The sequence below is a fragment of the Chaetomium strumarium genome, assembly GCF_033439665.1.
Source record: "Chaetomium strumarium strain CBS 333.67 chromosome Unknown B0T15scaffold_2, whole genome shotgun sequence".
NCBI classification, from domain to species: domain Eukaryota; kingdom Fungi; phylum Ascomycota; class Sordariomycetes; order Sordariales; family Chaetomiaceae; genus Chaetomium; species Chaetomium strumarium.
The window spans coordinates 3528695-3542735 of record NW_026944430.1 but is presented as its reverse complement, the minus strand read 5'-3'; the positions used below and the strand labels follow the sequence as shown (position 1 = coordinate 3542735).

General features: G+C 53.6%; 4 protein-coding genes across 4 annotated transcripts; 3 read left to right on the top strand and 1 right to left on the bottom strand.

Moving 5' to 3' along the window:
• Positions 1-10: 10 nt before the first annotated feature.
• Positions 11-4676, top strand: B0T15DRAFT_565888 (P-loop containing nucleoside triphosphate hydrolase protein; the record flags this gene model as incomplete). Its single annotated transcript, XM_062870677.1, has 7 exons — positions 11-515; positions 580-638; positions 702-811; positions 868-2163; positions 2691-2935; positions 2998-3830; positions 3861-4676. The coding sequence occupies exons 1-7, from the start codon at positions 302-304 to the stop codon at positions 4674-4676; spliced, it is 3573 nt and encodes a 1190-aa protein (XP_062724625.1). The 5' UTR covers positions 11-301.
• Positions 4677-5802: 1126 nt separating this feature from the next.
• On the bottom strand, positions 5803-7405 carry B0T15DRAFT_509256 (uncharacterized protein; the record flags this gene model as incomplete). Its single annotated transcript, XM_062867772.1, has 2 exons — positions 5803-7016; positions 7072-7405. The coding sequence occupies 2 exons, from the start codon at positions 7403-7405 to the stop codon at positions 5803-5805; spliced, it is 1548 nt and encodes a 515-aa protein (XP_062724624.1).
• Positions 7406-10639: 3234 nt separating this feature from the next.
• B0T15DRAFT_120683 (translation initiation factor eIF 4e-like domain-containing protein) lies at positions 10640-11826 on the top strand. Its single transcript, XM_062861620.1, has 2 exons — positions 10640-11292; positions 11380-11826. The coding sequence occupies exons 1-2, from the start codon at positions 10794-10796 to the stop codon at positions 11739-11741; spliced, it is 861 nt and encodes a 286-aa protein (XP_062724623.1). The 5' UTR covers positions 10640-10793; the 3' UTR covers positions 11742-11826.
• On the top strand, positions 11635-12853 carry B0T15DRAFT_120677 (uncharacterized protein). The gene has a single exon (XM_062861619.1). The coding sequence runs from the start codon at positions 11912-11914 to the stop codon at positions 12779-12781; it is 870 nt and encodes a 289-aa protein (XP_062724622.1). The 5' UTR covers positions 11635-11911; the 3' UTR covers positions 12782-12853.
• Positions 12854-14041: the final 1188 nt, after the last annotated feature.

Genomic DNA, 14041 nt, shown 5'->3' with positions numbered 1-14041 from the left:
CTGGAGAGAACTTGAACTTGGATTTGGTGGCAATAACCCTAACCCTTTTCTTTTCCTTTCTCTCGCCTTCCAGTGACACTGGCAGCTTCGCCTCCGTCGTAATGCCTTCGCTGCCTTTGAAACCAAAGCTGCCAGTGTAGTATATATATGGCATGCTCCGCTCCCTTGTGGAAAGTACAGTACCTAGTACTCATCTCACAACGCTTGTCTAGGTACTTGCCATTCCGTCGATATCTTAGAGGGCTTCCTTAGGTTTCATTACTACCTAGGTACCCTTGTCCAGTTATTGACATCGCTCGTCATGGACGTCCACCTTCTTATCTACGACCTTTCGAAAGGCCTTGCCCGGCAATTATCCATGAGTTTGCTCGGCTTTCAACTAGATGCGATATACCACACATCGATTCAGCTTAACGGATTGGAATATGTTTACGATGGCAACGTTGTCGCAATCAAGCCGGGGTCGTCGCACTTGGGTCAACCAATGCAGAAGTCGTTTCTTGGGAAAACCGAATGTACATGCCACTCCCATTTTGGGTCTTTACAGGCGATTAGCTGCTAACTCTGCTGTCTGCAAAGTGACTATGGATGTGATCGAGGAGTACATTGACTCTCTGCGGGAGATTTACACAGTCGAGGTAAGTCGCTGGGCCGTGCATTCACCGACGGGAACACTGCATCTCGATTACTGACCATCACAGGCATATGATTTATGGAGACACAACTGCAACAACTTTTCAAACGACTTGGCTACCTTTCTTCTAGGTAAAGGCATACCCGAGTATATCACCAGCATGCCACAAGCCGTGCTGTGAGTACCACGCGGTAAACCCTTCAAGCTCTGCATCGTCCTAACCTCTCTCACAGAGACTCCCCGTTTGGACAGATGCTCATGCCCACGCTTAACCAGCAAATCAGAGCAAACAAGCGTGGCGGTGGCATCCTGGGCATAGAGCAGCAAACCCCTGGCAGTTCGGTCAAGCCTCAATCGCAACTTCATCACCCAGTCGGCAAAGTCCATGTCGTTTCCAGTCTGACGCAGCTGGATGGATTGTTGGCCAAGCATCAAAACTCATGTGCGGTTGTCTTTTTTACTTCAGCAACCTGTCCGCCGTGCAAGACACTTTATCCGCTGTACGACGAGTTGGCGGCCGAAGTTGGGGACAAGGGTGCCTTGATCAAGGTTGATACCTCACAGGCTTTCGACATTGGCAGTCGTTACTCCATCACGGCCACGCCAACCTTCATCACCTTCTTGAAGGGCCAGCAGGAGAATCGATGGAGCGGTGCAGACCCTAGCGCCCTGAGAGGCAACGTCCAACTGCTCGTCCAAATGGCGTGGCCGCCACACCCGCATCAAGCGCTCGACTTGCCCACGTTTTCCAACCCCGGGGCTGAATTCGTCACCTTCTCCAAGGTGCCGCCTTTGCAGAAGCTCCTCAATAAGATGGGGCCCACGGCCGTCAAGCCTGCAGTACAAGATGTGAAGACCTTCATCGAGACACGGTCGTCCCAAGGACCTGCCGAGACAACCCTCCCTGACATAGACGCGTTCACGACTGTCATACGCGAGTCCCTCCAGAGCCTCCCAATAGAAATCCTCTTCACCATCATCGATCTGCTCCGCTGCGGGCTCATCGACCCACGCTTTAGCGGGTATCTCGCCGAGGAGCGCGATCAACGCACCATCACCAGCGTCCTAGAGCACGTCACCAACCTCTCGGCAACAGATTGCCCCTACGCTCTGCGCCTTGTCACCCTGCAGATGGCGTGCAACCTCTTCACCTCGCCACTGTACCCAGACCAGGTTCTGGTCCACGAACGGCTACGCACCCTCATCACTCAACTCATCTCATCCAGCTTCCTCGACGACAGCCACAACAACGTACGCGTCGCTGCAGCGAGTCTACTGTTCAACGTCGCACTCGCCAATAGTAGGAAGAGGCGTGACGGACCGGGAGATATGCTACCCGAGGCGGATCAGGTGGAGCTAGCTGCGTCGGCGCTCGAGGCCATCACCCAGGAGGAAGCGTCGACCGAGGCCCTCGAGGGGATGTTGCTGGCGCTGGGTTACTTGGCGTATCGGTTGCCGGTTGAGGGGGAGTTGGCGGATTTGCTGAGGACCATGGATGCCGAGGATGTCGTGTTGACGAAGGGAAAGGTGTTTCCGAAGTTGATGCTGGTGAAGGAGGTTGGCGGGGAACTGCTTGGGAAGGGGCTAAAGAGGGATTAGATTCACGTAGATGATAGATCCCGCTGTGAGTCCCTTGGTAGGCGTTTGAACATGGGTAACTAGTTGGAAGGCAGGCGTGGATTTATGGTTTTGGGTTTATACACGATAGACCAGCGTTAGATTTGGCACGCTCATTTTGGCTCTGGGCGCTCTTCTTGGGCATTTCGTTTTCGCCATCTGTTTTATCATCCTTTGGGTGTCTTATGTGTAAATTGGCCTTTCCTGCGTGTTCAACCTCTCTGGCAATTCTCGGTACGACAACCGATCAGGGATGCCTGCCAAGGCGCATTAGCGCTGCCACCCTTCCGCCAATGTGCAACCGCCAACCAAACCTGCCCCCTGCAGACCGCCAGCTCACCCTGGCAACTACCCCCGAACTTTGTAAACAATCGCAAGAGGAACCCACCAAGCAGCGCCAGCTGGCGACCAGGGCCACGATCTCGTACTAAATGTACAGCAACCTCGAGCGGCGCTTCCGAGACGTGATCGCCGACATCAATGAGACCCTGATTGGCATTTCTCTCGACCCGCGCCTGATGCCGAACTCTGCAGGCTACCTCGAAGTCGCGCAGCGCAATGTCCGCTCGGGTGCGAGCACTCCATCGCTGCGCTCGCGCGATGGCACCGTCCCGCCGCATGCAAGGCCAGATCCGGGAGGAAATGTGAGAGTGGTGGTCAGAGTGAGGGCGTTCCTGCCGAGGGGTAAGGAGCCAGTGCTGCGCTATCAAGTAAATGCGATTGCTAACTCGGACACCGACCCGCAGAAATCGAGAGGAATGCGGAATGCCTCATCCGCATGGATCCCGTTACGCAGCGGACAACGCTCCTCGTCCCAAATGACTCCGACCCGGCCAACGCGCGGGCGCGCTCCCGCAAGGTCATGGAGGAGAAGTCCTTCACCTTCGACAACAGCTTCTGGAGCCACGATCCAGAAGACGAGCATTACGCGACACAGGAGGATGTCTATGACAGTCTGGGCGAAGAGTTTCTCGATCACAACTTTGAGGGGTACCACACGTGCATATTCGCTTACGGTCAGACCGGCTCCGGCAAGTCTTATACCATGATGGGAACACCAGACCAGCCAGGCCTCATCCCGCGAACCTGTGAGGATCTGTTCGAGCGTATTGCGGCGGCACAGGATGAGACGCCCAACATCAGCTACAATGTGCGCGTCTCTTACTTTGAGGTCTACAACGAACACGTCCGCGACCTACTCGTCCCCGTTGTCCCCAATCAGGCCCCTTACTACCTCAAGATCCGCGAGTCTCCCACCGAAGGCCCCTACGTGAAAGACCTTACCGAGGTGCCCGTCCGCAGCCTACATGAAATCCTCCGGTACATGCGCATCGGCGACAACAACCGCACGACGGCCAGCACCAAGATGAACGACACCAGCTCTCGCAGCCACGCGGTCTTCACCATCATGCTCAAACAGATCCACCACGACCTCGAGACCGACGAGACGACCGAGCGAAGCTCTCGGATCCGTCTGGTAGACCTCGCAGGCAGCGAGCGGGCCAAGTCAACCGAAGCCACCGGGCAGCGGCTGCGCGAGGGCAGCAACATCAACAAGTCCCTCACGACGCTCGGGCGCGTGATAGCAGCACTCGCCGACCCAAAACAGCACCGCTCCTCCCGCTCCTCCTCCTCGCGCAAGGATAACTCGGTGGTGCCCTACCGCGACAGCATTCTCACCTGGCTGCTCAAGGATTCGCTCGGCGGGAACTCCAAGACGGCCATGATCGCGTGCATCGCCCCATCCGACTACGAAGAGACGCTATCCACCCTCCGGTACGCGGACCAGGCCAAGCGCATCCGCACGCGCGCGGTGGTCAACCAGGTGGACAGCATCAGCACGGCGGAGCGGGACGCGCAGATCGCGGCGATGGCGGCCGAGATCCGGCAGCTGCAGCTCGTGGTGGGCGACAGCCGGCGGCGGGAGAAGGACGCGCGCGAGGCGGAGGAGAAGCTCGAGGAGTACCAGGCGCGGGTGCGCACGCTGCAGCAGGCCATGGAGGAGCGCAGCCTGGTGGCCGAAGGCAAGATCCGCAGCCTGCAGACGGAGAACGAAGCGCTGCGGTTGCATCTGAAGCTGGCGCTGGAGAGCCTGCGGAATCCCATCCCGGCTGTCGCCGTCAGAGGGGAAGGGGACGCAGTCGGCGAAACTTTTCAGGATGGAGGAAATAACAAGGAAAATGAGCCACAGCCTAAAGACGGCGGCGCCGGCGCCGGCGACGACGACGACGATGGCTATGCTTCTGGTGGTAGTACGACGGAAGCGGTTGGGTATGAGCGCCACGCGGACGATATGGATGAGCACATGCGCGGCTTACTGCGGGATCTGGACTTGTTCCGTCGCAAGATCGGAGACGACAAGACAAGGTTTCTGGATGAGCTGAGCCGGCGGCGGCCGTTGGGAAACAGGACGAATATCATCTAATGACTTGATGCAGGGGCAGGATGACATGAGGGTGGGGACACAGTCACGACGATGGCCGGATTTTCATAAGTTCTGTTTCCTGTTACGTTGATGACGCGGCAGATGACGGTATCAGGTATTAGCGAGTTGTGTATTGTACTGTTGCGGCATGGAGTTGGGGTTGTATGTTATTTGATGAAGGGTTCCATAAGATATCTTTCTTGCTTCACGCGACCGGGCAGGATATCAGTTCAATATAGTCGGCGTTGCGCGATGAATAAGTTCAGAATATCGTCTACACAGTTGTTGTCGTCGACGTTCTGTAGGGTTCATGTCTGACGATTGGGAGTACCATGAAGTGCGCTCCTTGCCAATAGTCGTCCTGCTACTGCTTTTCCTATTGTAATACGTTGTGGCTAGGCTTCACCGTTGTCAGTGTGGGTGGTTTCTTCAGCTGCCCTTCGTTCCATCGCACCGAGAATCTTCATTTCGTGTCTGCGGTCTTCTGGACAGAACATCTTGCGTAAGATGGTCATGTCTTCGTACACGCTCCACGTCCAAAACGTCCATAATGCTCCCAAGATGGAATGGCGAATGGCTTGACATATACTTGTCTCTGAGTCCAGTCGATGATGTAAATAGTGCTCTCGATATTGAACGGCAATGAAATATATGGACACTCATATTAGACCCTAGTCCAGATCCAGGGTGGGAGAACGCATGATGTAGGCGTGGTGAACAGAAAGGAGGACATGGAAGTCACTTCCTAGAGACTTCTGCCTACATAAGGCCTCTGATGGTAAACGTCACTACTCGATCCAAGGCGGAGAACGAATGACGGAAAAGCAGGACGAGTATCTCCGATTAGGTATTGAATATCCTTCCTAAATGCACTGCTATTCGTGATGAATGAACCAAGACTATATCCCACCTGCCATGTATTTACCATGCAACGCCCACCCCATGCCGAAGATAATGCAATATACGCAGTTCTACCAGTCTAACGGTCCATAACACCCGCATGCCATCCGCAATCCCAATCGCGGAAGTGTAGAATGTACCCCGAACGCCATGATGCCATACTGAACCAAATACCACCTGAATGTCTCAATACTACTAAACCTTCAAGCCCACGACAGAAGGAAGATCATTCAGCCTCCTCAATAAGCCTCTTCTCCGCAGCCCGGGAGGGAGACGCGTCCCGCTGCATCTTCCGTCCCTTCTGGAGCACCTTGATCCTTGGTCGGCGGGTACTAGTTGATGATGACCCCTGTGAGCCGAGCGACTCGTCCGAGGAGGATGCCCCCCTAACAGAAGTAGAGGAAGAGGAGGGCAGCACGGGATGCCGTAGGACGATGATCCTATCCGGGGATGCGGACCGTGATCCATTTGGACTGCGGCTGCGGAGACGGATCTTGGTGATTGGAATCGGACCGGCGTTGTTGGACGAGGAAGAGCTGCTGCTGTCGTTGGTTGTGGGTTTGGCCTTGTCGTCAACGGTGGTGGATGACGGGTCCTCGCTGCTGCAGCTGTCCGGCGAATTGGCTGCGGCCAACGCCGAGTCTGATTGGGCGGTCTCGAAGGGGTCGTTCTGGACGGCGTCCGGGTTAGCACGGGTTATTAGCTTCCGCCGCTTCATGTCGTAGTGGCGGAGCTCAGGAGGCGGGTAGTTGTACTGGAGGCGGATCTTGCTGGGCCGTTCCGTCTCCTCGCCAGAGTCGGCATCCTCGATCGCGGCTGACTTGCGCTTTTTGAGGTTGGCTCGGAGGCTGGCGGTTGTTGATGTTGAGGCGTCGCTTTCGTCGCCACTATCATCGGCATCACTGCTGTTGCTGCTTGACCTTTGCCTGTCGATAGTGCTGGCCTCGTGCTCGCTGCTGTCCTCCTCCTCGTCTCCCGGGAGTTTGAAAGGCTCGCCGCCGGGGAGGATGATTCGCCGCTGGTGCCGACGTCGCTGGGTCTCGATTAGGCCCGAAAACAAGTTCATCTCGACATGAGGCTGGGCGGCGGCTTGGTCTTCGTCGAGCTCGAAGCGTACGGCCTCTGGGTTGTTGGCCAACTTCGTCTCCATCTCGAGGTTGGCCCGCGCTAGCTGGCCGAGGAACTCCGGCAGGGTGCTCAGCAAGCCCGAGCCGCGGAGCATGGCGGGGTCAACCCGCATCGTCGGTTTAGCGCGCTGCCGAGTCAGATCGACGACCTGATCCAGCTCCGCTTCGGAGGCAAGTGTGGGCTCGGCGAACTCTGGGAAGGGCTCGCTGTTCCTCGCTCGTCGCTCAATGCGGCGGAGATCTCGAGGGCTGGCACCCTCAGGTTCTGCAGACGACGGCGACGCCATAACCGTCGGAACCAGTCGGAGATGTGCTACGGAAGTGTGTGAGTCAGATGTCGGTCAAGGGGGGCGATGGTTCGTTCTTACCTTCGACCTCCAAATTGAAGAGGTTCGGGAAGGTCCGCAGGAGGGCAGTCGGCCGCTTCGCGGCGTAGGGGTACCCTTTGAAGTACCTGTCTGCCCACTTCCTGGCCTTGGCTGTCAGCGCTGAGGTCACGGCGCTGTCGCTGTTGAAGTATTCCAGGGCGATGTCAAAACCCTGGCAAAGAAGCGCCAAGTCGCCCCGTTTTGACCGAGGCGGTTGGACGGGCTGCACATGCTGCACGGGCTTGATGGGCTTGACGGGCTTGTCAACGCCGGCATGCCTTTTCTTCGCGAGCAGCCCGCTATTCTTCACCACGATCCGGATTTGGGGCGTCATGACGAAAGATAGGACTGTGCAGTGCAACGAGAGGAAATAAATGAGGGAAGACTTAGGGTGAGACTCGTTCGGAAAAGTCACCAAAGGAGGATGGATGTGTGTAGAGATGAGGGAGAATCCAAGTTGTCGACTGGAAGACGAAGCAGAAGATATAGGGAGGTGGGGAGCGGATGGGGAGAACATATCGAGTCGAATAATCAGGGCATACCTATTGTTCTGGACGGTTAAAGGCGGGAACCATACACAGTGCCAGATAAGTTGAGATGGTATTGTCGTGGTGCCCAATGCCAGCTGTCAACTGATCTGGTGGTTCAGAACTTCAGATGGAAGGACGGGAGGCGATAAGGTGAGGCGATGACGCGCACACACACGTGGTGCTCGTGCGTGGGCCAGTATGGACGGTTGCAGCAGCAACTAAGAGCTGCAGGGCGCAGAGCAATATGGCGGGCTGTATTGCGTAGAAGTGAGCGTGGGCTATATTAGGCTTGAATGCATTTTTCACTGAAAATGATGACGGAATGGGAGGAAAGATGAAGAATGAGATGATGAGCCTTGATAAAACAGCTTGACTGGGGAAGGCCCTGTCGCCGGCCAACTTCGGACCAAATCCAAAACACACTGTCGAACCTCCGGTCAGGCGTCTAACATCAACTGTACTCGTACCTGGAGTTTCCCCCTGTATTCCTGGCAGATATTATTCATTTTCCAAGTCGGCCTTCACCTTCTGTCACATTCTTAGTTCAGCGAAGGTTTTAATGGTGGTCCACGTGACCCATCAATCAAAAACCCCGCTTTTCTGCTCTTAATGATCCATAAACTTTACCTATTTATTATCTTATAACGTAGATGTATAGCGAAAGTTACATATATGTAAAAGTTACACTAAACTATACTAATGCGATATTTCACTTCTATACCTAGTTTTTCTATAACCTAATATACTTCAGAAAAATGACGAAAGCTAAATTATCTTGGCCCTCTAGGCTTTTGAGAATAATCCCAAATTAAGTCTTAGAGCTATAGTTAGATCTTTTCTATAGACCTAATAAAGCTAAGCTATTATTAATATGGTCAGTAGTTATTATGTGATATTTAAGCTAACTCTTAGAAATTAACTAATTTAGAGGAATCTATTATTATTTAATATATCCTCAATCTAGACGCTAAAAGATTTCCTCTTTATTTATCTAGTATAGAAGATATAGCTAATTAATTATTTACCAAATGCGATATAGGATATATTAAAATATATTTAACTTTAATCTTTATTAAATAGTACCTAAAGCTTACTAGATATTTTAATTAGGAATATAACTATTGGAGAGACTAATATAAAGATCTAGAGATTATTTATAATTAGTTTATATTTATGTAAAATATAATTATAAAATATAATATTTAGGAACTAAATATCTATAATTTTAATGAAACTAGATTTTATATAGGTATTATCTTAATTATAATAGTTATTATAAGCTCTAAATAGTATAAAAGAGTAAAGTTAAGATAGCTTAGTAATTATAAATAGATAATAGTAATCTAGAATATTAATACTATTAGCTAGATAAACTTATGATTTCTTATTATTAAAGATAAATATTATCTTTTCTTTTAATATAAAAATAGCTTATTATCTAAGAGCTAGGTTATTATAACTTCTAAAAATAATTAGATAACTAATAAAAATGCCTAGAATAAATTTAATATTTTAATAGATATATTTTCCTCTCTATTAAGAACTCTGTATAGGTCTCTCTATAAGTATACTGCTATAATTAGCAAAGTTCTTAGTATAAATAGTTAAGAGCATTATACTACTAGATATTCTACTATTTCTCACCTCTAGCCGTATCTGTAAAATCAAGAGTCTAGTTTCTAATATTAATATGCTTCAACATTGATCATTTCTTTATTACGTAACCTCGACTTCTCTTAGGAGAAAGGCCACAAAGAACCATACAAAGACAAATATAGCAGAGGGAAATAAAGATAACAAGGAAGCTATCAAGCTAACAAACTACCTAAGATATGACACGAAACCTCAATGAAACCTAGAGGATCATGGGCTGCTCGACCGGCCGGAAGACTAGGCCGATATGCAGATGCTAGAATATAGGCATACGTAGGTAGGTACGGAGTATATGATTCATATACAACTTACCGTACCTATCTTGACAGCTAAGTAATCCATGCCCTTTCAAGCACAAGACTCTCTATCTTGAGGATAGCGACCGTCCATTCCGGGTTGAATAACTGACTTTCCACTGGTCAGGACACCGGACCACGTCGCAACCCAAAGAGTCAACTTATTTTAACTACAGATGTAACTGTAACTACTAATATGTACTGGCCAAGACCGGCACCCACCAGTCCGCCGCGCAGCCTCATGTGCTCCTCGACCACAGCTGACTATGGGCCCTTGCATTGGATGTTACACAGCGAGCTGGCTGCCGAACTGAGGCCCGAGCTACCGCGAACGTGCATTGTCTCTTCCACTGTGTATAACAAACGGGGAGTTGTCTCCCACGTTGCAGCTTGGGAACTTATGAAGTGAAGTTCGGGTTGTGCCATTTTTAATGTTGTCAACGGTGACAGATGCCAAGCCGAGCGGCTAGCTCAGTGAGCCGTTCGAACCGGAGAGTTGAAACAAACGAGCTGCCCCACCTTGCTCGTTTCAGCATTCAGGGCGTGACAGGGACAGAGCTAACTCCAAGGAGAGGCGGGGATTGCTCCACGTCTCTTCCATGGGCCCAGGACAGGGGAATTTCAACCTTTGCCCAACTTACATTCCGAGGCGTGACCTGGGCTGGCCAATCTTTGTAGCAATCGATGCGTTTCCATTGTTGACGCTCTCTTAGTATGACACGGCCGTGACTTTTCCAAGTCCGAGACATCGCAGACACCTGACTGCCAACATACACTAGGACTGGCCCAGTCCCCCCGCACACCGTGTCCCGTTCTGCCCACCATCAGCGTTCCATCGCGGCGTCAAACCCCTGACGGGCCAAAACGCCCGCCTGGACTGTGTATGATTCCGCCAACTCCTCACTAAGAAGCGGTGGATTGTGGAATTATCCATCTTTCGGTGATCTGTCGAAACGAACCGGGGACGAGACCGGCCATTGTTCCCGCCGCAGCCTCAACGGGGCCCCAGCGTTGCACTCGCCAACGTCCGCTGACTGAAATCTCCGTGAATTCCATCTGCCGCAGCTGCTTTCACCTTCCATCCCGCCCGCTGCCGCAGCCGCCGCCGCATCGCTGCATCTCGGTAGATTCTATCCGACCCGTGCCTTTCCATACTTCCATATTTCCTTCCATTCCCTCCCACCCCCGCGCCCGCCCCCAACACACCAACGGAAGGGCAACAGCGGACAGAGAAAAGCCCACCATGTCGACGCGTCCCTCGCTCTTCACGCGCGGCCTCTCGGGGTTGTCGCAGCAGTCTGACCCCAACTCGCCGATGAGCGTATCGTCGCCGGCCGAGCAGCGGGACGACGCCAAGCGCAACTTCCTCAAGGCGATGCGGCCACTGCCGACCCAGCATTACTGGAACGTGTGGTTCGACCGGCAGGCCAAGGACCAGCAGCAATCCAAGACGACGGACGGCGGCAACGGCGAGTATCACGCGCAGCTGGAGCAGTTGGGCGACCGAATAGAGAGCGTGCAGGACTTCTGGCGGTACAATAACAACACGCCGGTCGACCAGATCAAGATGCGCGAGAGCATCTACCTCTTCAAGTCCGGCTTCAAGCCCATCTGGGAGGACCGGCGGAACATCCTGGGCGGCAGCTGGACGTTCCGCGTGCCCAAGAGTATCGGGCCGGATGTGTGGACGCGAGTGCAGCTGCTGGCGATAGGGGAGAAATTGCAGAGCGTGCTGGAAGAGGGTATGTCTTTCCCCCTTGCCATGCGTCCTTCTCCCTTTTCTCTGTATCCAATTCACTAACCCCATCTTCTTCCTTCGGGCTCAAAAGGCGACCAGATCTGCGGCGTTGGCCTCTCCGTCCGCTTCAACTCGCACCTCATCTCCATCTGGCATCGTGACGCTTCCCGCCAGGGTTCTATCGACGCCATGCTACAGTGTGTGCTCGACGAGCTGCCGACGGAGCTGCGCCCCACGTCGAACAACTACTTCTACAAGAAGCATTCGGACCACGCCGGGTTCAAGGTCCCGCCCGAGTTGCAGGCGGTGATTGACTCGCAGCGGGCGAGGGAGGCGGCGGCTAAGGCCGCGCAGGAGCAGGCTGCCGCTGCTGGTCCCGGTGCTGGTACGGATGCCGCTGGTCAAGGGGCGGCGCCTGATATTGTGGAGGTGCCGCCTTCCGGGGAGAAATAGGGATGGGTGGATGCGAAATGCCCGGTACAACTTGAAGGGTAAGGATGTTTTCAGGACATTTTGAGATGGGCCTCTTCCAGGTCTCTTGAGAACGCTAGAAAACGGTCATCTATCGGCAGCGGAGTTGGGAACACGTTTGCATATTTGCGGCGTTGCATAACGACGGCCAGATGGCCGCGTCGGGTGTGTTTTCTACTCTTTGTAGAGAAGTCTTAGCTAAAAGAACCGAAACCTCCCGGCTCTCTCATGTTTGCTCATCGGCCTCTGTGCTGCAAGCTGGCCGCCAGTTCACTATTGCCTGCGAATCGGAAAGGCGGCTGCTTCGTAAATTATCGTCTGGTGTCGTAATTCGGAATCGGCTTCCGCCGGCGTCTCATTCGTCATTTGGCTTCCTCTCCGTCGCCCCTTCGCGGTTCTCTCGTCTTGAATCGGTCATGGCCTCCCCCTATCCGGGATGCAGTTGTTCACCGATACGACGAATACGGCTGGCAGCGGCCGGGGTCTGCCATCATCCTGTCGTCGTCCGGTCGTCGGTCTTCCCCCCTGCCCCTCTTGTCGGGCCCCTATTCCGACATCCACTTGAACCTGCCACCCGCAAGCCATGCCTGACCTGCTACGCCGCCGGAGTCCTCCTTGTTCACTTCAGCAGTTGCATCCCGTCGCATCGTCCCGTTGCCTCCCAGCTGTTCCATCACAATCATCCGCGCCATACCCCCGCCCGCTTCATAACCCCATCGAACTCCTCCTTCCTCACTCCCTTCCCCACCCCAGCACCCCCGTTCGCCTCCAATATCATATCCCTCAACACCTCCTCCGTCACCACCTCACCCTCTTTCCCTCCTCCATCCTGCCGCCCCGCCGCATCCAACCTCAGCAACGCAGCAACCCGTTTCAGATGGGCCAGCGTAATGGCAGGGGCGTCCGGCGTCCCGGCAAAGAGTGCATACGCCTCGTCGAGCTCGGCTTGGTGCGCCTCGTCCGATGCGGCTTGGCGTCGGGTGTGCAGCTGCAACGCACAGATACCGAGAAAGGCCGGGTAGGTGGCGAAGCCTTCGTCGTCGGGGTCAAGGGCGGCGGTGAATTCGGCTAGTTGGGCAGGGTCAGACGGCGGGATGCCGAGAGCGCTGCGTAAAGCGCATATAGTTAGTAACAGGGAGAGGGGAGAAACCGGAGCGGATAGGAGTGGGGGAGCAAAGAAAAGGAAAAGTACATGAGTGCGCGCCGCACGTCGCCTATAGGTATGACGCCTTCTTTCTCGCCTTCCATAGGCTCAGCGAAGAGAGAGAATGCCTCGCGGATCTCGGACTCTTCTTGTGCGGTGATGTTGTGTTCTTTTGCGAGCTTTGAGGGGCGAGAACCTGCTGTCTTCGAGGCGGATGTGGAGGACGCGCCGGTCGCGGGTGGGCGACGTCGCGGAGGCTGTTACCGGGCCATATTGTTAACGGACTTCATCGCATGATCAACGGTTGGGTAAGGAATGCTTACCATCATTGTACCCGTGCTTGCTACAGTTTGAATTGATGCCGCTGCCTCTTGCGATCGCGCGCAATGGAATGCGCGGCGAACCCGCAGGGTTGGAGAGTATACGTGAGGTGGAGTTGTAGAGACGCTCGAGGCGTAGACCGAGTGGGACTTGGACGGTGGGGCTGCTATCGCAAATCGGGCGCCTGGTCACGTGGCAGGCACCTCCACATAAAACTTCCAAAAGACTGCCGCCGCTCCAGAAAATTCGTCTCCCCTACGCAATCTCGCTGCTGAGCAGACTTGAGCAAAACCAGTGTGCCGGCTCCATGTTGCGGTCGCTGGCTCCTTCTCTCCTTGCGGCTTCCTGGCTCTGCAGGCAAGCAATGCATTATAAAGAGAGAAAGAAGCCTTCAAGGTAGGTCAGGTATCCCGGCGACGGGTTTTGCTCTTGGTTGTCATTCCAGTGACGATCGCTTCAAAATATGCTAGAGCTTGTCGCCTTCAAACAACCCCAGGGCGCGCGAGTGTGGACAGTGAAGCAAGATTAAAAACTCCGTGTTACCGTATAACGCGTCCATGGATTCACATCATCTGGTTTCCTCGAGGATCCAGATGGCTTGGGTTCGTGGAGACATCTCATTGGTTTCGATTGTGTACTGCCGGCGGCAGTCAATGACAACTATCGAGAACTTCCCTTGACCTGCTTCTGCCTGGGATTGCCTTGCTGGTATGTCATGACGCCCCGGTCTTATATCACAGGTTGGATTTCTCGGTAACCACCTCCCTGATGACAGCCGTGCCCGAATCAACTTCATAGCCCCGGTGACTCTAGATTT